This window comes from Passer domesticus, chromosome 8, assembly GCF_036417665.1.
Source record: "Passer domesticus isolate bPasDom1 chromosome 8, bPasDom1.hap1, whole genome shotgun sequence".
NCBI lineage: Eukaryota > Metazoa > Chordata > Aves > Passeriformes > Passeridae > Passer > Passer domesticus.
In genome coordinates, this window is record NC_087481.1 from 55,147,910 (window position 1) to 55,175,612 (window position 27,703).

The following is a 27,703-nucleotide window of genomic DNA, read 5'->3' on the forward strand; positions in this document are numbered from 1 at the left end:
ACAGAGAATTTGCATAGCTTCCCCTCACTAAAGCAAGCAATTCAAAAATATTCCTGAACCTTGTCATATCTTCTAACCAAATTGCTCAAACCTTGGATGTCAGGGAGCAGCACCACTTGTGCCTTTGGAGAACAACGCCCTCGGAGAAAATTTTCCCAATGTGCAGTCAGCTTGATGCAGTGAGGGCTGGGAGGAGAGCAGATGATGTTGAGTTCTCTATAAACACACAGAGAGTAAGGCTCAATTTGCTGATATGTTTGTGTCTCCTACTAGCCCAATTCTGCCAGCAAACAGTGCCCTGCATCTGCTGCCAAAGATGAGTTCATAAAGCACCAAAAGGTTGTGCCTTAGGTGCTAAATTGCAAAATACATTTCAGAGTCATGACTGCTGAATGAATACACAGTTGTACCGTGCCCAGTTCCTTAAGTCCAGAGGCAGTTGTTGTCTAGGAGCTATTGAAACCCTTTATTTCTAGTTGAAGTTATGATTTTTGTGAAAAGCCTAACATTTTAAGGCTGAGAATAAGCAATGACCTCTCTGCTTTGAGTATTACACATTGTCCCAGTTCATTCTGCCTCTCTACTCCACTCTGGTGAGATCCCACCTGGAGTTCTGCATCCAGCTTTGGGGTCCCCAGCATGGGAAGGACAAGAACCTGCTGGAACAGGTCCAGAAGAGGCCACCAGGTTGATCAGAGGGATGGAGCAGGTCTGCTCTGAGGAAAGGCTGAGAGAATTGGGATTGTTCAGCCTGGAGAAGTTTTGGGGTGGCCTAACTGAGGCCTTCCAATACCTGAAGGGAGCTGACAAGAAAGATGGAGAGAGACTTTGGACAAGGACCTGGAGTGACAGGATGAGGGAATGGCTTCCTAGTGCCAGAGAGAAGGTCTAGATTGGATATTTGGAAGAAATTCCTCCCACACAATTTTGTTTGTTGCATACTCTTGTTTCTTAAATAGCCTTATAGGACACAGTCCACGATTTGCAATCCATGGGATCAATGGGATTTTCCCAGGTAAAAAAAAATGCTGGTTTAAGGTTAGATTGTTTTTGACTTTGACATTTCATTAGCATGGCATTTCATTAACATAGATCTGTTATCTCAGGTGATGCTAATGATGCCTTCTACCTATTTAGCCACAAAAAAACATGCTGGGAGCTACATCCCTTTCATCTTACATGGACTCAACTCAAGAGCTGCCTTTTACCTGCCTTTAAATGCTCTTATTCATAAGCTCACCTCCAGATTGGTTTAGATTCATCCGTGTTCTTTTCACAGTAAGCAGAAAAATATAGAAAGAACAAAACTTGTCCAAAGGATTAAGTAGCACCTATCATATAAGGGAAATACATATCTGGAAATGTAAAAAATGCAAACTAAAGGCAACCAAGATCGACTGAAGTGCTGAATCTTCGATTCAGCTCTGCCTCCTGGGGCTGGAGGCAAATTGCCCCAAGAGGTGAATTCAGAAGCCAGACATGCAGGAAAACAGCAGATTCCTGTCTGGAAGGTGATGATTCAAAAACAAGGAAATAAACAAACAAGTAATCCTCAAGCAAGAAAAGGCTTGCTTGCTTTTGGATTCTGTAAGGTCTGAAAGAAGAAATAAAGACATAATGTGGAATGCACAGATATTATATGTAAATGCATTTTTTAAAGCTGATATTAATTGTTTCTGAGATTTTAAAATTATTAATATAAAATAACTCTCAAATTGGAATCTGGTTAATCAAGACCTGTGAGAAAGTGCCTTTAAAGCTGTGTTTAATTTAAACCTGATCAGTTTTATGTAGGATCAGTGTCATGGCTCTCTTTCCTCCTTTGTTTTTGGTATTTAATATCAAGACAGAGAAAATATCCACTTTTCTTCTTTAAACAATATCAAGCTGGAATTTTAAACCATTCACATTGTGCGTAGTAGCCGCTATTACTGTAGATCTTGGAGGAATTGCTCTCAGCTGGATGAAGTATTTTATGTGAATAAAAAAGGGAAAGCAGAAACTTAATGTGTACTATTTAGTTACCTGTAGATACCTAAAAGACTACACATGACAGTAACCAAATATGAAAAAGAAAACCCATGAAATGTACACATTTTACAGTAATTTGCCCTGCAGAAAAGAGGAAAACTCTGACCTACTTGAAGAAAGAGGGTTATTATATTCATTCTGCTAATCCAGAAAATACAATTTGACATGTAAGTAAACCATAAAGTTATAAGAAGGAACAAGTTAAGTCATGCCAGTTGTTAGGAGTAATTCCACAGCCCCGTCTCTGGCAGAAATGCTCATTGAAGTCGTTGGGAATTAGGCATGTGAGGAGACTGAGGAATTGCATCCCCCTTATTGTGGTTATTTAGAGGCAGGGTAAATAACAGGGAATTGTGTGTTGGTTTAGCTGCACAAGCTCAGCGTGTGCCAAGGATTCACAGGCTGCTGAAGCACTGTGCCAAGGCAGGATTGCAGGACCCTCACTCGAGTTTAACACTGTCTCAGGAGCGCTGCAGGAAACATCCAGCGTTCCTCAAGAGCTGAGTTTTGCCCCATGGCACCAGTGTTCAGTTCCTCAATGGCACGGGACAGTTCCTCACCTCTGAGCACAGACTGGATGTGGAGTTCACCCAAGCCAGGAGGCTCAAGGTGCAAGTTCATCATTACCTAAAACGAGCACACATCTGCAGAGCTGGCACGAGGACAGTTCCACCTCTCTTCCCACCCGTAGCAAAGCCACAAGGACAGGCTTCGCCCTTTCTCCTCCTGTTGAAACTCTGCTATCACTCAGCAAAAATGAAAAATAGGCACTTTTCTGAGCCAAAGGCAGGTTTGAAGGCAAACCTCGCAGTTAACACTGCCCTGGGAACTCAACCTTCAGTCCCAGGCTGACAGTGAAGGATATCAAGCTACTGGAAGGTGACCAAAGGAAGCTACAAAGATGGTGAAGGGTCTGGAGGGGAACCCCTACAAGTGGCAGCTGAGATCACTTTTTTTGTTCAGTCTGGAGAAGAAGGGACTGAGGGGAGACCTCATAGCATCCTACAGCTTCCTCATGATGGGCAGAGGAGAAGTACTGATCCCTGCTCTCTGTGACCAGGGATGGGAGCGAGGGAACAGCTGGGATTGTGTCAGGGGAGGTTTGCTCTGGTGTCAGGAGAAGGTTCCTCCCCAGAGGTGGCTGGGCCCTGAACAGGCTCCCCAGGACAGTGCACAGAGCTCCAGCCTGACAGAGCTCCAGGAGCACTGGACAATGCTCTTAGGCACAGCGTGGGATTATTGGATTGCCCATAGTGCCTTATACAGAAAAATGGCTTTCCATGGCCCATGGTTGTGTTATTCTGGTTGTTTACTGACAGTGGAACACTACATTAAGACATATCTTGCAGGACAAGAAACCTTAGTCTTTCCTGCAGTGCAGCTAGAATATTTCACAGTGCAGTGTGTCAGAGCAGGGCAGCAACAAATTGTAATGCATGCACAGCAGATCCGCCTCTCAAGTCCACTTAGAGATTTCTCTTTTAGTTCATATCTTTCAAGATAGTTTGGCAAAGCATAGCACAGCCCCCTCAAAATAATGCTGTTTTATTGGATGGGTGTTAGTTTACCCAGCATAAAGCACCACAAACAACCCTTAGAGCTGATATTCCTTTTGCAATATCAACCTTGAGCTACAGTTCATACTTATCCTCCCTGATTTGTATGTTGGCTTATTTTACAAAGATTTCCATGATACTCTGTTAGATGACAGCATGGATAACTGAATTACAGAACCAAAGGAATTTAAATTGCTGTCTTCTCTCAGGCGGTGTTCCCCATGTTTGAACTTACACTGTCATTTTCCTCTGCAGCTCAACAATACCTACATCCAAAGCCTTCCACAAATGAGGACAGATGTTTTGTTTCTGTTTGAAACATGAAGGTGAATTATAAGCTCTTTCATTTCTTGGACTTGTAATTAATTTAATGAGCCTTTCTACTCACATTTCTGGTGAGCATCACATTCCTTGGATATCATACTAGCAAAAAGGCAAATTGAAGAGAGCTTGGGAAAAACAACCTTTTTTTTTTGCTTTCCCAATATGCATTAAAATAGCTTTATAAGTGGCATTTTATAGCATAAAACTCACAAATGTTAAAATAAAATCCAAGGAAAATTGGAGTGAGACTTGGTTTAAATTTCAGGTTTTCAAGTGCCTTGGATGTGGCCTTACTTCTTCCTTGAACAAATGTATCTTGATTTGGATCCTGAGGACCTTGTGCTTCCTAACTCACAATCTTCATTCTTGGATTTTATCAGGACAATGATTTCTGGAAAACTCCTTTCCATGCTCTCCTGACTTTGAAAATCTGACCCAGATGGCAGCTCTGAGAGCACACAGAAAACAAACATAAATACTTCTAACTGGATAATAAGAATAAATACCTTGTCAATTTGGTTAATCTCAGGACTGAGCACTGAACATCTGGATATGCTTTATCTCAGGAGCTGGGAAACCTCTCAAAATTCCAGCACGACACATCCCCACGGGCCCTGCTGTTGCAGAGTATGACATTGCTGCCACCAGGATTGCCAACCTTGCTAAATGGTGAGCACTCAGCTCTGACCTCAGGGCTGCTGTGGTCAGACACTGGACAAGTTACATAACGCACCAGGTCAGGCTTTAACTGGGCATCACTGAGGTGAAAGATCAGCAGGGTGACCTATTGCATCACCTGGCACTTGTCATTACCCCGGGACTTCCTGCACTTCCCCAGTCAGGGCTTTAAATCATCCTTAGATTTTTCTAGAATATTAGATAATTGAAAAAATTAAAGGTTTTCTTGATACATTTTTGGACAAAGGAATTTGCTTTCAATCTGTTGTTTCAAGACAAGTTCTTTCATCATATTTGTTTTTAAAAATCACACACATTGAGATATGGAAGCATGGATAGTATAGTGCCAAATGGAAGGAATCTTCAAAAAGACCTTGACAGAAATTGTCTGCTCTTCAACTATCAAGTGCCTGTTTCTTACAAGGGACAAATAAACTGGTAAATAATTGAATTCATTCTTTGCAGCTCATCTACCAGAGTTCCCTGCCCATGACAGGGGTGTTGGAACTAGATGGTCTTTAAGGTCCTTTCCCACCCAAACTGTTCTAGGACTCATCAGTTGCTCTTCTGGAGCAATTCCAGTGAAATGCAGCAAATCCTGAATTCACCAATGCTTGTGCTCTGCAGGGTAATTCCATGGAAGGGATTGGGTGATCAGGGAAGCTGCCAGTCCAGTTGGTACCCACAAACACCACGGGAGGTACCAGATGTTGGGGCATCATCACAGAACTGACCTCACTGAGAGGACAAGGTTTCAACTGACCCGACTCTCAGTTTGTTGTGTCAGGTTCTTAAATACCCACAGTTACAAAACCTGACAGCTTTGAAGGTTCCCATTTTGCAAAGTTGATGTAATTTCATATATTCTCTCATTTTTTAAATGAATGTTTACAGCATCTTTCTTTAAACAATAGCAGTTGTTTATGATCAAAGCTACTATAATAAATCAGCATTTGTAGAAAGGAGAAAAGTCTTTTATTTGTATTGATCTTGCACATAGATCTGGTATTACTCAAAGTGTTTTCAATCTGTCAGAGGCTGCTCAGTGGAAAAGCACAGATCTTAAATACTGCTAAAATCCCTCTACAGTGTTGCAGCGTGCCTAAGCCTCATGGAATGCCACATTTTTAATTACATTTTTCCTGTGGCATTACAAAGAACACAGAAAAAGCAATGATCAGCCTGAGAAAGGAGCCAGCTTGGAAACTCTTCAGTGTTTGAAGGGGAAAATCTAAGAGAAATGGAGTTTAATATTTGTGCCACAGTAGAAAGCAGTGGTAGTGTTGCTACAGGCTGCATGAATCACAGCCACCACAGAACAGCTCCTGTGAACAACGTGGTAAAGATGCCAGCCAAGAGGATAAAGCAAACCTGTAACAAGCAGCTCATAAATTAGTTGTACACATCATCATCTTCCCAGAAACTTTTTCTGAGTGCACTACCAGAAATGGGGCCCACAAGATGAGTTTGCCATGGCAACAAAGTGCTGTAAAGATCAAGGTGACTTCAGCTGATACAGGGTCATACTGGAAAAACAAAAATGGTTCAGACCTAGTGATGCAAGAACATCATTATCAATTTTTCTTCAGGAGGATCTCACCCATCAAATATTTTGCTAGACATCTCGTCTGCCTGTGAGCTGTAAAGCTGCTGAAAATCAGACTTTGCTCCTGAGAGGTACCTGGGAGCACAGCAACACTTCTCATTTGTTCCTGAGTCACCAGGGAACGCTGCCATGCACCTCTCAACCTGTGCTGCCACCAGGAGGTGAGACTCGCATGCTCTACAGTGACCACAAAAATCAGGGATCACATCTCTTTTGAAGGAACTTCTGCCAGAAACAGGGAGAGTAGGAAACGTCTGAGCTCTCTCTGCTCCTTGGCTTGGGTCATCTCTGGCTCTCTCATGGTCCTGCTTGATCTCAGTGAGGAAAAATCCACAGGTGGAAAACAGGGGAGTCTGTTCTCACCTCAAGAACCTGTGTGTAGGTAGCACAAATTTTATTACACACGTTCTAATAATAATGAGAGAGAGAACAAGAGAGAGATTGCTAGGAAGGAAACAGACTTTAGTTTAATTTTCCAGTCATGTATTACACAACAAATCCCATTGATTTCCTTCAAGAAAAGTGCTTGATCAATGGCATGCCAATAAATACATTTTATCTTTTGTTCCTCCATTTATTTAATTTTTCATTGTATTCTTCCAACTTTGCAAACTCAACTGCATGAATTGTTGTGGATATCTTTTTTTCTTAAGTACGGTTCTGAAATTCTGGTTAAATTGACATTTCTGACATTTCCCTAACTGTGATGTCACAGTGGGCCTCCCTGTACTCGTTTCATTATCAGACTAAATGAAGTCTGTTTCCAAAGTGATTTCGTGGTTCTGGGACTCAGAATTGGCAGCTGCTGCTGCCTGCTCACTGCAGACACTGTCAGGTGCTGAATCACAGAATTCTTTGGGTTGGAAGGGGTCTTAAAGGTCACCAAGTTCCAACTCCCTGCCATGGGCAGAGATGCCACCAACTAGATCAGGTTGCCCAGGAATGAGGGAGGTTCCTAACTTTCCTGTTCTCTCTGGAGCATTTGAATTCAAAGCGCTTTTAATTTAATACATTTTTTGCTTTTTACACTTAGGACTTACTCGTGATTCCTTTTAACATCTATATTCAGCTGTGAGTAAAGTCAGTTTCTGTCTGTGCCTGAAAATATTGCACAAATCTTTATTCAGAATTGTTAGAGATAATGGATACTCAGTGGGGCATTTCTAGAAGTGTTACCAGTGCAAATGGCCTCATCTGGGCAATGCAAAGTTTGACTGCAATTGCTGTTCCCAGGACTGCTTGGAACCTCAGCTGGAATAAGTGCCCAGCACCACATCCCTAACGAGAATCATCCACCCAAGCAGCCCCACTCAACAAAGCAGGGAAGAAAAGTTCTGTCCAAAGGGCTTGGAGGCATTTAGCCAGGAAAACTTTGGTGGCCTGGGATCAGAGCCACAAAATCTGCATTCCCACTGATGTGCATCCCCCTTCCAGTGCCATGCAGAGGTGCAAGTCATGCAAAGTGAGGACCATGACTGACTGCTACATTCTCTGGAAATAACTGTAAAACATCTTTTGGGAATCTGGGCTAAAAGTGACTAAACAGAGTGATAGCAAAAAAGAAAGGCTAGATCATCTTGAATAGGAATCAATATTTCCTCTAAAGTTAATACAGTTTTGGCAAGGGTAAAATTGCTGGCAAAGCAGAGCCTTGAAAGATTTATGCACACCAAAAACCACATCTTGAAGGAAGAGACAATTTATACTATTTATTTTGACTTGTAACATTCCCTGTCTTTTTGCTGTGATTTACACTTCTCAAGGAGAAGAAGTAACCATTTGACCATACCAGGGCACAAGCCTGTCTCGTACCAGGAATGTGGGTACATTGCGGGTGACCAACCCTGTCATGTCTGGGAATCTCTTAGAGTGACAGCAAGGTGACATCAAGACCTGCTTTTTGCATGGAGAGAGATGGCAATCACAAATAGGAGGCCATGAATAGTCAGAGGATTTAGGTCTGGTTAGTCCCAGCTTGAGGCAGAGAAGATGGACTAGGCCAGCCTGCAGGAATGCCCTTCCCACCCTGCAGGGCTTGAGCTCTTAATTGCCCATGAGTGGCGAGAAGTGGACACACAGTTTGCCAGCAGTGGTGGGACCTGATGGCTCAGGATTTGGGACTGCTGTTTGCCTGGCCAGAAAGGAAGGCAGCTCTGGATGCACCCTGAGCAGCTGAAATGCCCCCATCTTTTGTAACTCTAACTTAAATTAGGGTTAAAAAGGTACTTTAATTAACCTCCAAGTAAATGCATTCACACAGCAGCCATGACTTGCAAACCCGTGACCCGAGGTGAACTTTGTGTTCTGCTAATAGCTCTGCAAACCACTGAGGAGACACTGGGTACCTCCTCCCGCTGTGGAAAGACAGCCTCAGGTCATTTGAGCTGGCCCAAGCTTAGGCTGGTGACTCTCCCACCCCTGATCCCTGCAAAGCTGGAAGTCAGGAGGGTGACTTTGCAGGAGAGGGTTGTCCCATCACCCATCTCCTCACAGCAGCCCCGAGGGGATGAGGTATCACCCTCAGTCACTGACATGCAACACGGGGACCATCAAGACCCACACCAGCTGGGCAAATAGTCCACAAAGCAGACAGTGCCTCATCCCAGTAAAACGAAAAACAATTAAACAGGGAATAATTTAAAAACCCTTTTTATTTAGACCAAGACAAGAGCTAGGTAGGATTTATGAGCTAAATTTTTGGTTGGAAAGCCAGTGTGTACTTTAAAGCATTGTCAGAGACCGAGAGGATACAGTCTGGAATACTGTGTTGTAATAATTTGTAAAACTGCATGAGACAGATTTTTTTTAAACCAATTACTTCCCATCCATTCTTGGACAGATGAGCCCCCAGCTAAAATTCCTTTTCATTCCGATGCTTGTAACGATGAAGATGAAATGTGATTTTCCTTCTAACAAATGCTCCAAAAAGCAAAACCAGAAAAAGCATGTGTTTCTCTGTTATGAAAAGTAGGTCTCAGCATGCTGGAAATTCTGTGTTTTACTTACTTTGTACCACAAATGCCCCATTTTTAAAGAAATGAATAATGTAATCATTTTCTCTGATTTATGTTTTCTTTTCTGCCTCATTTGGCACTAATGCTGTGTTATTACAAGAACAACTGTCTCTGCAAAAAGAATTATCTTTAGATTTCTTATCCAAAACCTGTGAAGTCATTGGGACAGAACTGCAGAGAAAGGCAGAGAGGCCGTGGACATGAGCAGCAGTCGAACACTTTCCCACTGACGAGGCAGATTTCCTTCTTGTCTCCCGACGACACAGAGCTGCATTTTCCTGCACCTTCCCAAACAAAGCTCTCCTCCAGGTAGGGTGTCCAGAACGTGACTGGCAGTTTTCAGAAGCGATAACGAAACGTGGGTCAAACAGGGCTCGGCAGAGTCCCACGAGCACAGTCAGAGCCTGGGGACGTCTTCACTGCCGAGCATCCCTGGGATTCGACACGGCCGCCTGCCCCTCATCAGCATCAGGATCGCAGCAGTGCTAACGAGTGCCACAGCTCCCGAGCCCCCGAGGCTTCAGACGTGTGCTGGCAAGCCGAACAGCAACGAGCAGCATCTTAACAATGAACTTGGAGAAGAATCTGCAGGGAATTAGTGTCAGGCATGTGTAAAGAGGGTTACTTTTCCCATCTCCAACACCTATAATTACATCTCAAAGGTGCTAATAAAATCCAGTGGTTACAGTGGGTTTTTTTTTTTTCTCTGTGTGTCAAAGTTAAGCATGCTGCCGTGACGCCTAGGAAAAATCAACTTTCTTACACTTCAAATGGCCACGCAAGCAGCAGAAGCGATGGCGGTGTTCCCCGCTGGGTCAGAAGGGCTGAGGTGCGCTCCGGGCTCCGGGGGCTGCCCCGCCGCTGCCGCCTCAGAGGTGCGGGGCGTAGAAGGGGCCGAGGTACGCGGGGCCCAGGAAGGGTGCGAAGGGGCCGGCGCCCAGCGGGAAGGGGGCGGCCGGCGGCACCAGCACGTTGGCGGCGGCGTAGGACGGGAAAGTCTGGAAGGGCAGAGCGGCGGGGCCCGGCGGGCTGGGGCTGCCGCCGCTCGCCGCCGCCGCCGCCGCCGCGGGGGATGCTGCGGGGGCCGCCCCGTCGGCGCCCGGGTGCTGCTTCTTCCACTTGGTGCGGCGGTTCTGGAACCAGATCTTCACCTGCGTCTCGGTGAGGCTGAGGGACAGCGCCAGGCTGAGGCGCTCGCAGACCGACAGGTACCGCGTGGCTCGGAACTTGTTCTCCAGGGCCACCAGCTGCTCGTAGGTGAAGGCGGTGCGCGCCCGCCGCGGCTTGCCGCAGCCCGGCTCTGCCCGCCGCCGCCGGGCGCTCCGCGGCGAGCCCGGCTCCTCCGGCCCGGGCGGGCTCGCGGCCCCGGTCCCGTCCCCGCTCGGGTCCTCCTCGTCGCGCTCCTGCCCCGCGTCCTCGGCGCCGCTCTCCGCCGGGGCGTGCGCATCTAGGTGAGATGGCGGGGATCGTCAGGGGATAGCAAACCCTCGTCCCGTTCCCCCTCCGAACCCCAACTTCTGCTCCCACATCCCTCCCTCCCTCCCTCCCTCCCCCCAGCTTAAGGGCAATCACTAAAAATAAAATAAAGGGGGAAAAAATTCCGCCCGTCGTGCGAGGACCCCCCCTCGCGTCCCCCGTTGTGCCGCCGCATCCGCGGTGGGGAGGGGGGAGCCGTCGATATGGATTTCTTACCAATTAAAAAAGAAGTTATTAAAGTCCTCTTCTAAAGCGAAATAAATCCCCTCCCCCCCCCTCCCCATCCTTGCGCTAATGGAGTTTCAGATTTGCGAGGGCCAGATCGATAGATGTCATCTATTAAAGGTAAGTTTTAATCGAACAATATTAGGATCAGGCCGGGGGAAGGAGGTTTGAAGTGGGCACCTGCAAGCTGCGGGGAGGAGATAGGCGGGAGTCGGTAATAGGATATCGATCACCGGGAGCTAAGGCATCCTCCGGTGGGGACGGGCTGAGCAATTACCCAGCCGGCCGTCCCGCGGGCCGGGGCATCCGACCGCTGCCGCCCGGGGAAAGGAGCGCCGGGGGCTGGGGGAAAGAAACCCGTGCGGTGCCTCGGTAGGAGCCGCGGCCCGCCCGGAGCCGGGGTGGGGCGGCGGCGCGCCCTGATGCCGGAGCATCCCGGAGAGGATGCTCCGCACGCCGGGAGCCGGGCAGGGCACGCGGATATCGACAACTTTTCCCTTTGCATCATCAAGACTTAAAACCCAGTTCCAGCCCCCCTTCCCTCGCTCCTGCGGGACCCCGCGCGGGGAGCGCGTCCGGCGGGCGCGGGGCCGAGGGTCCCCGTGTGCCACCTGCGCGCCCCGCCAGCGCCGGCCGGAGAAACGCGAGCGCCTTCCTACCATGTGCCTCTAGTTTATTCCTCCCGCTGCCGGGAGCAGCAGCGTCCTTTCCTACTTCAACTCTTCCCAAACTTTTCTCCCGCTCGCCCGAGCGGGGGGCGCTGCCCCAGCTCCCCGAGGCCGGTTCGCGTCTTCTGCTGAATTTCTGGGGATCCAGGATGTCTAAGATGGAGAAGGAGATTTTATGATGGATGGGGGCCGCCTTGGCCCCGCGGTCCGGGCATTCCGGCATCCCACCCCACCCTCCGCGCTTCCCGGAGACCTGCTGGCTCCCGGCGCGGAGCCGCGGAGCGCAGCGCGGGCGCGCAGCCGGGCCGCTCCGGAGCCGCACGCTCGGCGCTGGCGGCGCGGAGTGAGCGGCGGGGAGGAGGGTCGGCCGGGGAGGCGGAGGGGCCGGCGGCGGGGTGGGGGCAGAGGAGGGGGCAGCGCAGCCATTGGCACGCCGCCCCCGCGCCCCCTCCCCGCCGAGCCGGCTCCGCGGGGGCGCAGCGGGCGCCTCCCTCCATCCCAGCCTCTCGGCGACGAGGCTTTCCCGTTACCTGCCCCGGGATGGGCGGGGGGACGTGCAGAGGGGGCGGACAGGAGCCCCTGGCACCGGAGCCGGGATCTCCACCGAAGCAGGGATGCGGCTGCGCCCGGCAGCCCGACGGCAGCTGTGTCCCCTGGTCCTGGAGTGCCACCGGCTGCACCTGTCCCCTCGCCTTCCGCTGGGCCACCTGCAGCTCGCCCGGTCAGTGCGGGTCCAGCGGGGCGAGCCTCGTGTTCAGGGGGTCCCAGAGAGGAGGGATGGCTCCTGCATGCCTCTCCTGCGCTGGATCCAAGCTCCAAGTACTCCCTGTGCCAGCAGCCCCTGTTTGAGATGTGAAGATGCTGCCTGGTCCTCAGGGAGAAAGGAGCAGTTTTTTGTTCGGGAGCAGCTTGGGATCAGTGTAGCTCAGACTCTGGGCCACTCCTGCAACTCTCCCGTGGTGTTCATACCGTTCCCAGTTAGTAGGCAGGGGAAACTGAGGCATGCCTGTGCTGGAGGAGCTCCTACCCACTGAGCAGGCCCCTAACCAATCCTCCTTGTCTTGGGAAAAACACTTCGTTGCCTGTTCACACTATAACTGGGACAGGGTAGGTGACAGCAGGCTGAGACTCCTCACTCTACACCAGCCCTGTGACCACTTCTAGCCAGACCTGCTTATTGAAAACACGTTTACAGTGTATTTCTGCACACCTGTATCTGTTCGGGGGGATGCTTTTCCTCTCCTTGGCATTTCAGTGTTTGTTGGTGCCACAAATCATCAGATAGACTGGGGAGAGGCACCCTTCAGCCAGGGAAGGCAGCCCTCAGTAGGAATCTGCTGCTCCACCTGTTTTATTCCAATGGAGAGATGCAGAGCACAGCCCTCCTCCTCCTCTTCATCACTCTCTCAGCCTCAGCAGAACTGGGCTCACAAATAATTCTTGGTATAGGCTTAAGATAAGAGGAAAGCAAGATGAGATGATAATGTGTAAGGGTGATGTGATTAAAAGTAACTGTTAATTATTTAAAAGCCCATTTGGCACCAGCCTCTGGGGTAGAATACCACAGGAATGTAGAAAAGAAGGGAGCTCAGGCCTGAGGAGTTCACACCCACAAGCTACAGGTGGCTAAAGCTTGGTTTTGGGGATGTGGGAGGTGGTGAACTGGGAAAAAAAATCTGCTGTATGTGAGACTACAAATACTTGTGTTTGTGTTGTTGGGTCTGCAGGAGCTGAGAATGTAAATTGCAGCATTGAAATTAATCTGTGAGCTACAAGACGTTTTCAAATATCATCAGTTTCACCTGTATATACACAACAACCTGCAAACAGACATGCATGTGGAAGGGCACATAGTCATGGATTAGTTCCAGCACTCTAAAGTTGGTCCGTTTCCCAGCTCAGGCATTAAAATTCAGCCCAAGTGCTGTCTTTAAATTGCTTTGATGCTAGGTGGGTTTCAACCCTGACCTGTCCTGACGGCAAGTGATGGCTGTAACAAGCTGTGGATCAATATTCATAGCGGGTGTCCTGGACTGATAACACTATCCAAGACAATGTTCACTATCGCTGCAGACAGCTGAGATATTGTGCCATTAGTAATGTTGTTTTAAATAACCTGATCCATTTCTGAGTCTATTTAATGAATTTCACAGTTTAGATATTATCTTTAGGGAGAAGCCAGAGGCTATTCCAGAAGCGATGATGCAAATCAATGCTGCCAAGGCTCCTCTGCTTTCCTTAAAACAAAACGGACTGTAATTCCACCACATCTTATACATTCTGGGAGTCGTGCCGTGCTATTGATGGCATTAGCGACGAGAAGATATTTGGGAGAAAACAATGCTCTCCGTAAAGCTGGAACACAGCTGATAACATCTTATCTGCAGTTGTAAAATTCTTTACACGATGACTCAGTGGGGGTTTTTCTTGGTTGTCATATGAACCACAGAATGGGTTCATATAATGCCCCTTCCAATGGGGTTGAAAGGGGGCGTCAAAAATAATCTAATTTCACTCCTCTGCCACGGGTGGTGATGCCACCCACTAGGGCAGGATGCTCCACATCCAGCCTGGCGCTGACGGCTTCCAGGGCCGGGCCAGCAGCACTTCCAGCGCGCTCCGCCGGCTCCGGCGGCGCAGCGGGGCCGGGACTGCATTTCCCGGCGGGGCACGGCGGTGGCGGAGCGGGGCCGGGACTGCATTTCCCGGCGGGACACGGCGGTGGCGCAGCGGGGCCGGGACTGCATTTCCCGGCAGGACACGGCGGTGGCGGAGCGGGGCCGGACTGCATTTCCCGGCAGCCCGGGGCGGCGCGGCCATGGCGGAGCGGGGCCGGGGCTGGGCCCGCGCCGTGCGGGGGCTGCTGCTCGATGTCAGCGGGGTCCTCTACGACAGCGGCGCCGAGGGCGGCGTGCCCATCGCGGGCTCGGCCGAGGCCGTGCGCAGGTGGGTGCGGGCGGCCGGGGGAGCCGAGGAGAGCGGCGTGCCCCGGGTGCGAGTCGGGCCCCGCTGCGCTGTGCGAGCTCCGCACAGGAATCGGGAGGTTTTGGGGGCAGCTGGGTGGTTTTGGGGGTTATTGAAGGGAAGGGAGCCCGCAGGGCTGGTGGGGAGGAGAGTTTGGGGCGGTGCTGCCCGTGGTTCTGTGTTCGCTGGTGTCACTGCACGTGTGGCAGGGGCTGGCAGCGTGTAGGGGATCTGGCGCTGTCGCCTGGTAATCAGATTTTTTTCAGATATTACCCGCACTGATGTCTGTAAATTTATTAGCTCTGCTGTCAAATTAGCTGGAATTTGCAACCCCGCAAGGGAGAATTTCTGTTCTGGGGTTAATGATTGCCCAGCTTGGAAGTGACTCAAAAGCCAAGTGTGGTCCTGGTGAGTTACTCCCAGTGCCCACAGGTAGGGAAATCCTTCGCTTTTAGCTGGGTGATGCTGTCCTGGTAACATGAGCTAAGTAACTTTAACTTAACTAACTTTTATTAATTAGGCTGACTTGCTAGCATGTCCATATTGGCCCTGCTTGACCAGAGGAGCAGGATGGGGCTGGGGAGAGCAGTGGCCCCAGGGACAGCTTTGTTTAAAGTCAGATATTGATTGTCTGCTTGTGAATTTCTGCAAGAGCCTTTTGGCTCTCTGTGATGTTTCATCACCCGCTGTGGAAAATCCTGATCTGTTTCACCTGGCAAGTGCTGGATGGGGCTTGGAGCAGCCTGGGATAGTGGAATGTGTCCTTGTCCGTTTCAGGAGATTGGAACTTCAGTGTTCCTTCCAACACAAACCATTCTGTGCTGCTGCATGTACCCCACTTGCAATGTTTTAAATGTCTAAATTCTGAACCCCTGTGAAACACTGACAGCTCTGCTTGGTGGGCACCTCTGCAGCTTCTGTCCTCTGGGGCCACTCAGCACAGACACACTTGGGACAAGTGCACTGTTGAGCAGGAAAACATGCATGAAGAAATACTGAATTCAATATAATTAATCATACGAGGTTAGTTAAATATGTGCCTAAATGTTGGTGGAACTACCATGGAAAGGCAGAACTGGAGAAAATCCAAATGAAGTGGTAATAACAGAACTAATTTCTGCTTTCTCTCCCCCCCCGCCATAATTATGTCTTTGTTCATATTTCTTGAAACACATGTAGGATGCACAGAAGATGTTATCAGATGGGTCAGAGTTCCCAGTGCTGTCAGAGAGGAATATTTGAAATAAGTTTAAGCCTTATTGAGGTTCCTGGCCAGTTTCTGGCTCACCTGGCCAGGAGAAGCTGCAGGTGCCAGGACAACCAAGAGGACAGCAGCATTCCCAGGGAATTCAGTGAAACAAGGCAGAGGGAGAAGTTGCTTCTATTGAAATCCTGTGGCTCTTTCAGGGGTTTGTGCATGTGCAGAGCACAACCTGGGACAGTCCAGATCATAGCCAAGGCCTCCAGGCACGGCCAAACCAAGCATAAATAACAACATCTGCATAAATACTGTCAGAGATAAGATCATTCCTTTAGAAACCAAGACATGTTCAATATACCTGTGTTGTGGTTCACCAGATGCTTTTGACGTTGTTTTTTTTTGCTCCTAAATTTTAAACTTCACCTTCTGTTGGGTTGCAGGCTCTTATTTAATAACTTTTGTCACTGCATTTGCTGAAACCTTCTGCGTGGAGGCAACTTAAACTGCAGTCTAACTTACAGTAATGTGAGAAATATGTTGATGAAACAACAGTAAAACTCTGGCCTTGGGCTAAATGTAGGAAAATTTTCTCTGGACATCCTGGGAATGTCTAAGCCCTTTCTGCCTGTTAGTCACAGGAAGCCCTTGGCAGCTAATCTGACCTGTCTGCCTGCCTGGAAAGGCTGCAGGGGTCTCTGAGGAGGGTTTGGAGATGCAATCCAGCAAAAGGCTCTGGAATGCTGTGCAGGGAAAGCTGGTCTCATTTGGGCAGGATTTGGTGAGCAGTGCAGAATCAGTGTTCATAGCTGTGGGAACTGGGAACAGCAGAATGGGAAAGTGCCAGGAAGGGTAAAAAAACCCCACCAAAGCACTTTGTTCAGGTCATTCAATGTAGGTGGTGAAGAATAATCATTTTCCTTGGGTAAAGTCAAGTAGCCTTATTTATCTGCCTGTTAGGTTAGTAATTGTTCTGGCTCACACCATTTAAACTCTTTATTGACTCATTATCCTATTGCCAGTTGCTCATTAATATCTGTGTCTGCGTCACAGTACAGCTGGGTGGTTTCAAGCAGATGGATCAAAGCTAAAAGGAGCTCTTTTTAATGAATTCTTTTTTTAATCAATTAAAGAGCCATAATTGCAGATAGTGAGGAACCTTATAACTAATTCAAATTGCTGTGGTCCTCTGCTAAAGCAGCTGTCTGACATCTTTTAGCATGTATATATGTCCAGCAGAAACCTTAAATCCCATTTTGATAACTCAGAGTACAGATAAGGACCCTTACAGCAGAACAGCTGACCTGTTCTTTTCAGACTGTCTTGCTACATCACCTCCCCATTACAGCAATTAACTTAGTGTAACAACATACAGTACATTCCAATAAAAATGATAAGTAAACATGCTAATTTGTCCTTGGTTTCATGTGACTGAAGGTGTCCTGACCTCCTAAAACTACATTTGCTACATTATTTCTCTTGTTTTCAGCTGAATTCTGCTGTGCAGTTATTTGAGTTAGTGTTTGAGAGAGCAGCAGCCTAATTTCTGCCAGCAGAATTTGGCCTGGTTTCTATTTGTGATGGCTGCTTCCCTCTTGTTTGTTTGTTTGTAGCCAACAGTACAGTCAGATGGAGCAGAAACATGGCCAGAGAAGCTGATGGACACTGGAACACCCCGAGCAAGGTGACATTCAGTGCTGTAGAGACCCTCCTGAGCAAGGCATCAATAATTGGTGTAACCCGTGGTGAAACACTAAGTGTAACAGCTGGGAGTGCTTTGTTTATTGCTGATGTACCTGCAGCCCTGATAAATCTCACCTGTGAAATACTGAAGGATTCAGTGTGCACCGAGGAGAACCACAGGAGTGTTTGTTGAGCAGGGCTTGTGTCCTGTGCGCAGGGGATGAGGTGAATCTGGATCCTTGCTACTCGTCCAGACTCAGCCAGGCACCCATATGCCGAAGGGTATTGGCACTCCTGGAGCCAGGAATGCCTCTGAATTCTCCAGGGACTGTTGTTGTTATCTTTAGGTGGAGATATTGCAGCAGTGGATGGCTAAAAAAGCCAGAAGTGGCTCAATAAGATAATTTATCCCTTTAAAACTTTTAAGACATAATGTTTCTTGATTGTTTAACTTGCTGTGGCAAGTTTGTTGTTTTGAAAAAGTTACATAAACCCCACCCACCTCTTCCCAGCTGTTCAGTTCCCTGGCAGATGCTGTGGAGCAGATCAGAAAGCCCATGGGTGAGATCAGAAGGGCCATCGGTGACTTAAAGGCTTCTCCTGGAGCCAGCCCTAACAGAGCCCCAGTGCCGCGCTGTTATTGTCTTAATCGATTTACACAGCATTGACACGAGGTGAGCTAGCTGCTTTTTATCTTGCAAATAGCCAGGAGCTGGTCCCTTACAAGACAGAAGGTGGTTAAACACCCATAAAAGATGCTCAGCCTGTGCTCTGGCATTTGCATTTACAGCTGCGTGCTGATAGTGTGTCCATTAGCATATCCATATGAAAAGCACACAGTAGTTGGAGGTTTACAACATCCTGTTGTTGGGCTGGGATGGTGCATCTGTTAGCACAGCTTTCTGCAGAGCCCTTGAAAAGGGCAGCGGAAATCTGGGGAGCAGGGAGGCTGGGGAGCAGCTGGACACTCCTGTTAAAATAAAATACCTGGAGAGCCTCACAAGGAGAAGATTGTGAGGAGAACAAGCGGAACTGGGACTGTAAAACAATTCAGGGTGTGGGGGTTCAGAGGAGCTGGGAGCTCACAAAGAGCCTTTTGGAAGTGTGTGTGCCACGAGGAGTAGGAAATCTTTGTTGTCACACAGATAACGTGGCTTAGCACAGGCTGTGCAGATATTCAGAGTTCCAAGGCTTGCTGTGCCTTCGGGACATTTCATAGAAAAGCAGTTGTTTCTCCTAGAAAGAAACCTTCCAATAAAGTATACAAACCCTTGTGTAAATATCTGTTAATTTGTGTCTGTACTTCACTCTCTTTGCACTTTCTGCCCAAAGAAACCCAGTGACCCAGATGTCACTGCCTCCTGAAGCAGCAGACACACAACAAATGAAGCATTCTGCATTGTCATGTGGGAACACAGGCTGTTCCCTGGCAGAGCCAGAAGGGGATCCAGGAATTGACTCTCAGCTGCACTCCAGTCTGTAACATTAGCTGTGGTCTCAGTTTTCTGAGAGCAGTGGGTGTTCCTAACCCATATTTACTTTCCTAATCAGCAGTGTCCCTTATTTCTTTATAAAGATTTGTGTCCCTGAAGTTGTGGGTGCTCACCCGCTTTGTGCACAAGTTGCATGAGTGCTTGCATTTTTGGAGTTCACACATCCTTAACACTCAGGGTCTCAGAAACAGAATTCCTTCTTTACAAACGGGTGCTCTTTGTGCACAAAGTGAGGATTCAACCCTGTCAAGGATAACTTGTTTTTGAATGAGTTTTTAATGGAGTAATTAGCAGCTTCATAGAATCATAGAATGGTTTGGGTTGGAAGCATCTTTAAAGATCATGTACCCTCCTTTTTGCACAGAATAAAAGCTATTGGAGTATCATTCACTATGTTGTCCATAAAAATATTTTACTTAATGCAAATATATCGCAGAGCTGCTCATGCTAACTGAATCCTCAAAAATCTGTTTTTTTCCTTGGCAGCTCCCAAAGTGGAGATTTACCAGCTATTTAAGGTCTGCCAGAGTTTACTTATTGAACCACTTGCAGTGTGGTTAAAATCTTTTAGGTGTAATACATTAAGCTGATTTGGTAATCTGCAGTGTTAGATGCATCTTGTTATTGAGCTTAATGGACCAGAGAGATTTTTCTTTTATTCTGCTTTGTGCTTCCTTTCTGCAGATTTCCTTCAGAAACACATGTTACTTTTAGTGAATACTGAATTCTAGATTTCACTGTTGTGGCATATTGCTGCCTACAAATCAATTGTCTTCCCTGCTGTTCAGGAAGGTGGATTATGATTTATGGTGTTGGATAATTTGTGCAGTAATTCTGGTATCCAGCTGTATTCAATGGCCTTTGTAGAGAATTCAGGACTTTGTGTTTGCTTTAGTGTTAAAACTTCCAGGATTTCTTTCTCCTTCTGAAAAATTCTAAATTATCAAAACACCTAAATAAAGGCATTGGTGGGTGTTTAAAGTCTGCTTTGAGCTACAATTTATTGGGGTTTTTTTTCAGTTTTTACTGTCAAACACTGTCTCAAAGTGGTGTTTCCAGAGTCTTTACTCTTAGGACTGTACCCTTGCTTTTATCACCCTTGTCCACCCTTAAGTAACATTCTTGTGGCTCCTTCATGTGTGCCTATTAATCTGCTTTTACTCATGTGCAAAGGTAATGCCCTCCTATTTTTTAATCCCTTTTGCAGCCCCTCCTTTGGATTGCCTCCAAATTATCCCCTTCTATATTTAGAGAGAGGTGAGCCATATGGGGCTGGGGAGGAAATGGCGCTGGGGAGATGGCAGATGTAGAGATGAGTTTCAGGAATGCAGGAGGGACTGGGGCCAAAAAGTGCCACGTGTAAGGATTTGTCAGGGCTACGTGGAGCAGAAAGTTGGATCCCCAGAGAACCAGGGCTTTAATGAGCCTGGCTGTACTCAGGACCCATGACAGGACATCAGGGAAGGGAAACACCAGGAGGTCAGGGGGCAAAAGTGGCATCAGAGATGTGACAGCAAGATTGAAGCAGTTTGGATGTGCTGTGATGGCAGAAATCAGAGGAACGGAAAGTTTTGGGGACTGGGAGAGAGAAGGAAAATCCTGGAGTTTTATCCACAGTCTTCTGATTCCATTGCACCCACCAGGTTAAAAAACACCCGGGAATTCAGTATTTCCATGGAATTGGGAGAAGCTTGTACCATGTAATGATGGGCAAAGGCACTTATGGCCTTCAGGCTTCTGAAATAATGACTTTGCTGGAATGGCAGGAATACAGATTTGCAGAGAAAATACAGCACATTTTTTGACAAAAAGACACTTTTTAAGCAGAGCAAATGTGCTCTGCTCCCACCAGGCATTTCCACAGCTGGACCCCAGAAGGAGCTATTGCTCTGAGCCAGAAAACCCTTTTGGATCCTCAGGTGTGTGTGGTGCTCCCAGGGAGGTTCTCCTGGGAAAAACCTGCAAGATCAGGAGAGGTTTTACCTGGAGCACCACACCCTGGCCCTTGCAGAGGGCACTAACATTAACCCTGCCCAGGTGGGAGGATGGTGTTTCTACACAAGTCCTGCTTTTACTTTGTGGTTTGGTGCTGTTGGTTCCCTGTGTTTGAGACAAGGAATCAGAATGCTGAGAGGTTTACACTGAAGCACACTCATATTTGTCCACTGATGCAGAAGAGTCAAATAGCAAAAGTGCTCAGCATGCTTTCTTTTAAATTTTTCAAAAAAAACCCAAAGCACTCTGAAAAACCAAAAGCAGGATAAAAAGCCCGTTCTGGAAATCTCATGTAGCACATTTCCAAACCCCTTTGAAGTTGATGTTGGACTGTCTCCAAGCTCAGGTTTGTTGCCTGTTCCAGGGTTTTGCTTCCTGCCCCACTGCCCATCTGCACAGGACCTCTGGCTGTGGGCTGGACTTTCCTATTCCCATCTTAGGAAAAACATTCACTGCTAAAGACAGTGGGAAAAGATGGGAAATCTGAAGTTTAGCCTTACACCTCTTCCTTAGCTGCTCCAGCCATGTGCAGGATAATGTCAATTTAAGTTTGATGATTCCCAGTCTGGATTCCAGGAGCATTGCTTTTCCTATGGGTGTCACAACCTTTACATCATCTGAAAGAACAGATTTTGTGTTTTATGTGCCCAAAGGCTGCCCATAAAGGTTGGCAAGGGCAGTTGGCTAAGTCTGCACAAGGTCAGTGAGGATGTCCAATAATTGTCCTAACACTTTACCTGTTATGGAGCAATAATGAGAGTTTTTTTCATTATTTTCGGGTGAGTGAACCTGGCAGATGCTGACAGCCAGCAGATGTGTAAAGTTCGAGGTGATTTGTAAGGGACCTGCTCATCTGACGCGTGGTAATTGCACTGTGGGACATTGTCACTCAGCCCCGTGTCCTGCTCCAGCAGAACGAGGTAAAGGTCAGTTCAAAGAGCTGCTGAGGCTCCAGGGGCAGCTCAGGCTGGAATTAAACCCCTCACATCCACTTCTCCCCTGGGCAGGTGCTCACAGCGTGCCCAGGGGTGGGTGGGTGCCCCAGGTGTAGATTTAGGGATCATTTGGGTGACCAAGTGGTTATTTGGATCTCGAGTGGGCTTAAATCCCTCCTCTGGTAAGGCTGGTGTGGTATCAGTGCTCATCTGCCCACTTTTAATTTGGGGCTTGGAAGTTTGGGGTTTTTTGGTGACTTTCTCCTTCGGTGTCTGTGTGCTGTGGCAGCTCCCTGGCAGAGCAGGCACTGGCAGCAGAGTGACACACAGCTGGAGGGGACAGTGGCCTTTCCATCTGCTCCCTGCTGCCATCTCTGTACTGCCATCCCCTCCAAGAAGGGCTCTGACAAGTTTCTTTTGCCACTGTAGCTGAGTTTGGCATTTGTCACACCCTGAAAGGTCAGGAGTTCCTCTGCCTCGCTCAGGTGAAGCTCCCCCATTCCTGCTCTCGGGCATTAGGAGTGGTGTGAGCAGTGAGGTTGGAAATTGGTGGATTTGGTGAAAAAAGTGGATTTGTCTGATGCTGAACCTGCTGATGGCCCCAAACAGTGAGGGAGAGGCAGCCTTGGGATATCTACAGGTACCTGGGCCACACTGGGTCCCTGCAGCATGGGCAGCAGTGCTGCCTGTCCTCGTGCCCTAATCAGGATCGATTTTCCTGGTGTTTGAGTGGGATCTTTATCACAGCCAGTGTGTGGAAGTCAGCTGAAGGCCTGATTGACTGGGTTTCCTGGGTGTGCCTGTGCTTCTGTAATGGACCTGCTGATAAATCTGTAATACCCTGGAGATCTCGATAAAACTTGTGTCGTGTATTTCATCTCCTGCTGCCTCATTCTTCTGCTCTTGCAGGTACCTAATCCCTTGCTCTTTATCTCATAAGACATCACATTACAAATCTTGTTCTTTATTCTTCTCCTGACATCCCACACTTGCCAGCAGTGGAAGTTGCAGTGCCTTGCCTTGCTTTGCTGGCAGTGTGAGCAGTGGGTCAGTTCAGAGGCTGGAGGTTTCCCTTGAAGCTTTCCAGCCCTGCAGCCTCACTGAGCACAGCATCACACCTGTGAGACACAGACCTTCCAGCCACTTTTAGTCTCTCCACATTCAAAACCTGCCAGGCCAGGGAAACTGAATGAGGGTTTTGCTGTAAACATGATTGGAGGCAGGTTTTCCCCCATGCAGAGCTGTTGGTGAAAGCTCTCCCTGATTATTTAAGCTGTGAGTTAGCAGCTGTTTGCTGGCCTGCAGGCTCTGCTCACCATCCCTGTGCTGAGCATCCAGGATGGATTCAGCGCAGTGTGTGTGACACTGAATGTACAGGTGAGTGTGTCTGTTCTGTGCAGGATTTGGCGGAGTTTACAGGGCTCTTTTCAGAGATGCTAATTAGGAAGGGAAAGGTGACTTCTCACTGGAAAGTTATATTTGTAGAAGTAAGTCTTCTCTAGAGTTTGTGGATTTTTGTTTCATTTAGTGTTCCAGGATATTTTTAAAAGTCCTTTTCATATGTCACCAGAGGACTCCCATTTTTTTTGTCCAGCTTGGCCCAACTCTTTGTAGACCTGATCCTGAGCATTTCCTGAGCTCATTTGTTGGGGTGTTAATTGCTGGTGACCACAAAGGCCTGAAGCAGTCTGGGATGTGTCCAGGCTCCTCCTGCTTTGCTCAGTCCTTTCAGAAGTGTCACTCTGGTTTCCATCCAAAATACTGAGAAAGAAGTGAAGTTTGTAGTACAGGAAAGCTGAATCTGTGTTTTCACTGAGCTGACCTGTAGGGTGCTGGTTTGTCTGTGCAGGTTTGTGGTTGGTGTTGTCCCTGGATTCATTATGTTGACCTTTAGGAAGAGAAAAAGTAGATTCCAATTCAACAAATATCTGCTTCCAGCCAGTTATGAATCATAGGATTTCTTTTCCCTAAGAGTGTGCAGGGAGGCTTTGCATTTAGAGTAATTTTTTTTTACCCGTGGCACACTCTATTGAAGTTTGTTGTGTATCTAAATTACACTGCTTTGCTTTTTAACTCCAGCTGAAACCGTGTCTCAAATAACAGATGTGGAATATTGTCATCCCACTGTCACACCAATTGTTCATTGTTCTGAGAAGGTCACATCATAATTCATTAACAATAATTATTCCCTGGGTGCACCCTGCACTTCTTCACTCAATTGCTTCATTAACTTGAGAGTGAATCTCACATTCAGTGCTCCAATCAATGAAGATATATTTATAATGTACAAGTGGATGCTATTAGTTACAATATATTAACTGCCTAATTTAAAAGAGAAAAGCTATCTTTATGAAGGGCAATTAACCACTAAGTGTAATTGATAATTCACATATCTATGATTAGGAAAGACAAATAATAAGAAAGAAATGAATCACCAGCATTATTAAAGAAGACACTGGTGTGTAGTTTTGATGAGCAGAAGGGGCTCTCTGGGTCAGGACCAGATTTCTAAGAATCCTTTGATGGAAAGTTCATCATAAGATCTGTTGTCTGGAGGTGGCTTTGGTGTTTGCACCAACCAAGTGGGATCATCTTCCCTACAAAATGGGCCCAGCATGTTTTGTTGTCTTGAGAATCCGTGCAGGGACTTCCTTAATAGAAAAGTCCTTTTTTGTTTTAATACAAAGAAGAATCATAATATTTTATAAGAATTTATAAGCCTGGTTCCAGACTTCAGTAAGTATCTGAATCTGCATGTGCTCAGGTCCTCAAAGATAATTTTACACAAATTCACATGAAAACTGACAAAAAGTGGGCATTTTCATGTATTAGAGGAGCTGAGTGAAAGTCCCTTAGGCAAATGTTTCTTTTTTATTAATTGTGGTACATTTTCAGTGCTTCTGATTTTCTGTGGCCACTTTGAAGTACATTGGCTCTCCAAACAGCTGACAGCTCATCCTCGGGGAAGAGGCTTTTTGGGGACATCCACAGCAGGTCCCCATCTTGGGAAACAAAGCTGCTCAGAGGCAGAGGGCTTGCAGGGGATTCACAGAATCACAGAATGGTTTGGGCTGGGGGGGACCATAAAGACCCCGTCCCACCCCTGCCATGGCAGGGACACCTTACACTATCCCAGGGTGCTCCAAGTGCAGCCCAGTCTGGCCTTGGGCACTTCAGGCATGGGGCAACAACACAACTTTTGGAGACTACCAATCCCCAGGAGCCATGTCCTTGGCTCTGGACACTCATGGCCGTGTTTTCTTCCCCTGAGAAGCCAATTACCTGTAAACAATTATTAATGGATCAGTTAAAGTGCCAGATTTTTTGGGATGATCCACCAAGTAACAGCACAGGTGTTTTATGAGAGATTTAATGATAAATAGGACTGGATCCACCCCAGTTTTGATAAAACATCATTGAACTAACTGGTAGCTGCAGTGCCCAGAGTCAGGATTTCAGGTGCACCTGGTCACAGCAGAGGATCCTGTTCATGGTTTGGAATATCAGCTAAACCTTTTCACAGAATCACAGAATGACCAGGTTGGAAGAGACCTTCAAGATCATTGAGGCCAATCCAGCCCCAACACCTCAACTCAACCCTGGCACCCAGTGCCACATCCAGGCTGTGTTAAACACACCCAGGGATGGTGACTGCACCACCTCCCTGGGCAGCCATTCCAGAGCTTTATCACCCTTTCTGTGAAAACATTTCCTGATATCCAACCTGCATTTCCCTTGAGGCTGACACTCTTGTCTCATTTCCTTCATCTAGTTAACCCCTCTGCTGCCTTCCCTCCACAGGATCAAAGCCTCTGGGCTGAAGCTGCAGCTCTGCACCAATGAAACCCAGGCGACCCGGGAGAACTTCGTGCGGAAGCTGCGGGCCATGGGCTTCGACATCTCGGTGGCCCAAGTGACGGCGCCGGCGCCGGCCGCCTGCCGCCTGCTGAGGGAGCGCGGCCTGAGGCCTCACCTGCTGGTGCACGACGGTGGGGCAGCGCTGGGGACGCAGGGAGGGAGGGGGAATGCTCTGCTTTCCTCTCCGTCTCGGGACGGATGAGTAGGTGTGTGAAGGGCGCTGGATTCAGACTGAGATTTATTTATTTTTTCATGTGTTGTTGTGAGTGAAGGGAAGCATGAATCTGGGGATTTGTCGCTTCCATTTGTCGCGTTCAAGGCCTCATGATCTGAAATGGTGACGTGTTGGAACCCTGGATGCTGAGAATTTCAGACTTTCTCTGCTGCCAGGCACTGACTCCCAAGAGAACTCTGCATTGACCTGAGGCCGTGGAGAAGGCTTCCAAAATGGAATGATGGAACTGTGATTGTGGGTGTGGAGTTTGGATAGAAGTGTGTAATACCACAGAGTGGAAAACTTAGGGTTTAAGGTTTTAGAATATAGTAAGATATATAAAGCAAGATGGAGGTTTAGGGTGGAGGCTGGTCCTTCTTCACCTTCTTCTCCATGGGTTTGGGTGGTTTTGTGTAATTGGATAAAAAAGTCCCCATAGCGGGCATAGGTGGTTGGTTATTGGGTTAAAAGTCATTTAGGTGTCATTTCTTAATTGGACAGTTTATCCTTAAAAGGCCTTGTATAAAGAGAGACACACGTCTCCGTTTTTAATTTGTTAGAGTGAAGTGCTGTAGAACTCAGTTTGTGAGGCTGTAACACAGACAAGAACTAATAAACATCTGAGCCCCAACAAGAAATACCATCTTGTGCATTTAATCCTGACCTTAGAAAAAAGAAGCAAAGAATCCACAGTGAGGGATTTGTGATTTTTTGGGTTTTGCCTCCTTCTGTAGACCTTGTCCCTGAATTTGCTGAGATTGATAAGACAAACCCAAACTGTGTGGTTCTTGGAGATGCAGCAGAGAACTTCACCTACGCAAACCTTAACGAGGCTTTCCGACTTCTGATTGGGATGGAGAAGCCTGTTTTGATCTCCCTTGGAAAAGGGTGAGTTAAGCTTTGTTTTTTCCTCAAGTCTCTGCATTTTAAAATTATATCTTTGATGGAGGCCAGAAATCAGTGTGGGCACTCCACTCTCAGTACTAACTTTTCAGTTTTAATCTGTCTGCCTGGGCTGAGAGCCTGATCTGATCAATGAAGAGGACTTGTGGTGCTTCAAGGGAGCCTCAGAGCCTCGTAGGAATCATGGAGAGTTTGGATTTTGATGTGAGTGACCCCCAAGTGAGTGAGCATTTAGTATCTCAGAGATGAGAACTGTTGGTTTAACTGCTGCCTGTAGCCCCATGTTCCTCTCTGAACTGAATATAAATTATTTTTCATAGTGAAGGAAACCCAAAATTTCCCCAGGCCATGCTTAGGTGAAGAGCTGTTGGTGTAGGTTTGTGATGCAGTTTGGTGTTTTTGAAGTGGCAGATCAATTGTTTTGGTAGTTTTAATGTCAGACAGCATTTTTAATTATTCTCTGCCCATTAAGGGTAAATTTTGACCTCTTGTTTTTACGCACAGGAAAAAATAGCCAGGGAGTTTGAATGTTTTCCTGAAAATAATTAATTTAGATGTATTCAGAGATTTTAAACAGGACATTATTAGTTCCTGTGCTGAATAATGACAAACCCCAACAGGAATAACAGGAGTTATTCTTATCTATTGTGTGATACATGGGTTTAAAAGAGACTGTGCATGTTTATCTTGAGGAAAGTGCAGTGACAACTCTGCTCAGTGGTTCAATAGACTGTAATGGGCATGAAAACCCTTCTTAGTTTGTGCGTTATTGATCCAGTTGGGCAGAACTTATCAGTGGGAAGGAGCAGTTAAATTCATTGTGCTGCCTTACCTGACACTCTAATCCTCCAGCAGGGCTGAAAAATCCTTGCTGTTTCTCAG

At 47.3% G+C, this 27,703-nt stretch overlaps 2 protein-coding genes and 1 long non-coding RNA gene across 3 annotated transcripts in view; 1 reads left to right on the forward strand and 2 right to left on the reverse strand.

The window, feature by feature from the left end:
• Positions 1 to 10,078: 10,078 nt before the first annotated feature.
• Positions 10,079 to 11,572, reverse strand: NKX1-2 (NK1 homeobox 2). Its single transcript, XM_064429345.1, has 2 exons — positions 11,188 to 11,572; positions 10,079 to 10,656 (listed from the first exon to the last, which is right to left on the reverse strand). The coding sequence occupies exons 1-2, from the start codon at positions 11,570 to 11,572 to the stop codon at positions 10,079 to 10,081; spliced, it is 963 nt and encodes a 320-aa protein (XP_064285415.1).
• Positions 11,573 to 14,221: 2,649 nt separating this feature from the next.
• LHPP (phospholysine phosphohistidine inorganic pyrophosphate phosphatase) overlaps positions 14,222 to 27,703 on the forward strand; it is a 70,514-nt gene continuing 57,032 nt past the window's right edge. The window contains exons 1-3 of the mRNA XM_064431549.1: positions 14,222 to 14,524; positions 25,648 to 25,835; positions 26,653 to 26,806. Of these exons, the coding sequence (XP_064287619.1) occupies positions 14,397 to 14,524; positions 25,648 to 25,835; positions 26,653 to 26,806 (470 nt within the window). The 5' untranslated portion in view covers positions 14,222 to 14,396. The remainder of the gene's footprint in view (positions 14,525 to 25,647; positions 25,836 to 26,652; positions 26,807 to 27,703) is intronic.
• LOC135306922 (uncharacterized) lies at positions 16,724 to 25,770 on the reverse strand. The gene is made up of 2 exons (XR_010367655.1): positions 25,593 to 25,770; positions 16,724 to 23,734 (listed from the first exon to the last, which is right to left on the reverse strand). It is a non-coding gene; the product is annotated as an uncharacterized LOC135306922 (long non-coding RNA).

Excerpts from the sequence above, each read along its gene's own strand:
- NKX1-2 (XM_064429345.1), bottom strand. The coding sequence starts at position 11,572 with ATGGTAGGAAGGCGCTCGCGTTTCTCCGGCCGGCGCTGGCGGGGCGCG. Across the intron at positions 10,657-11,187 it reads CCCGCGGGACGGCCGGCTGG|ATGCGCACGCCCCGGCGGAG; the intron begins GTAATTGCTCAG and ends CATCTCACCTAG.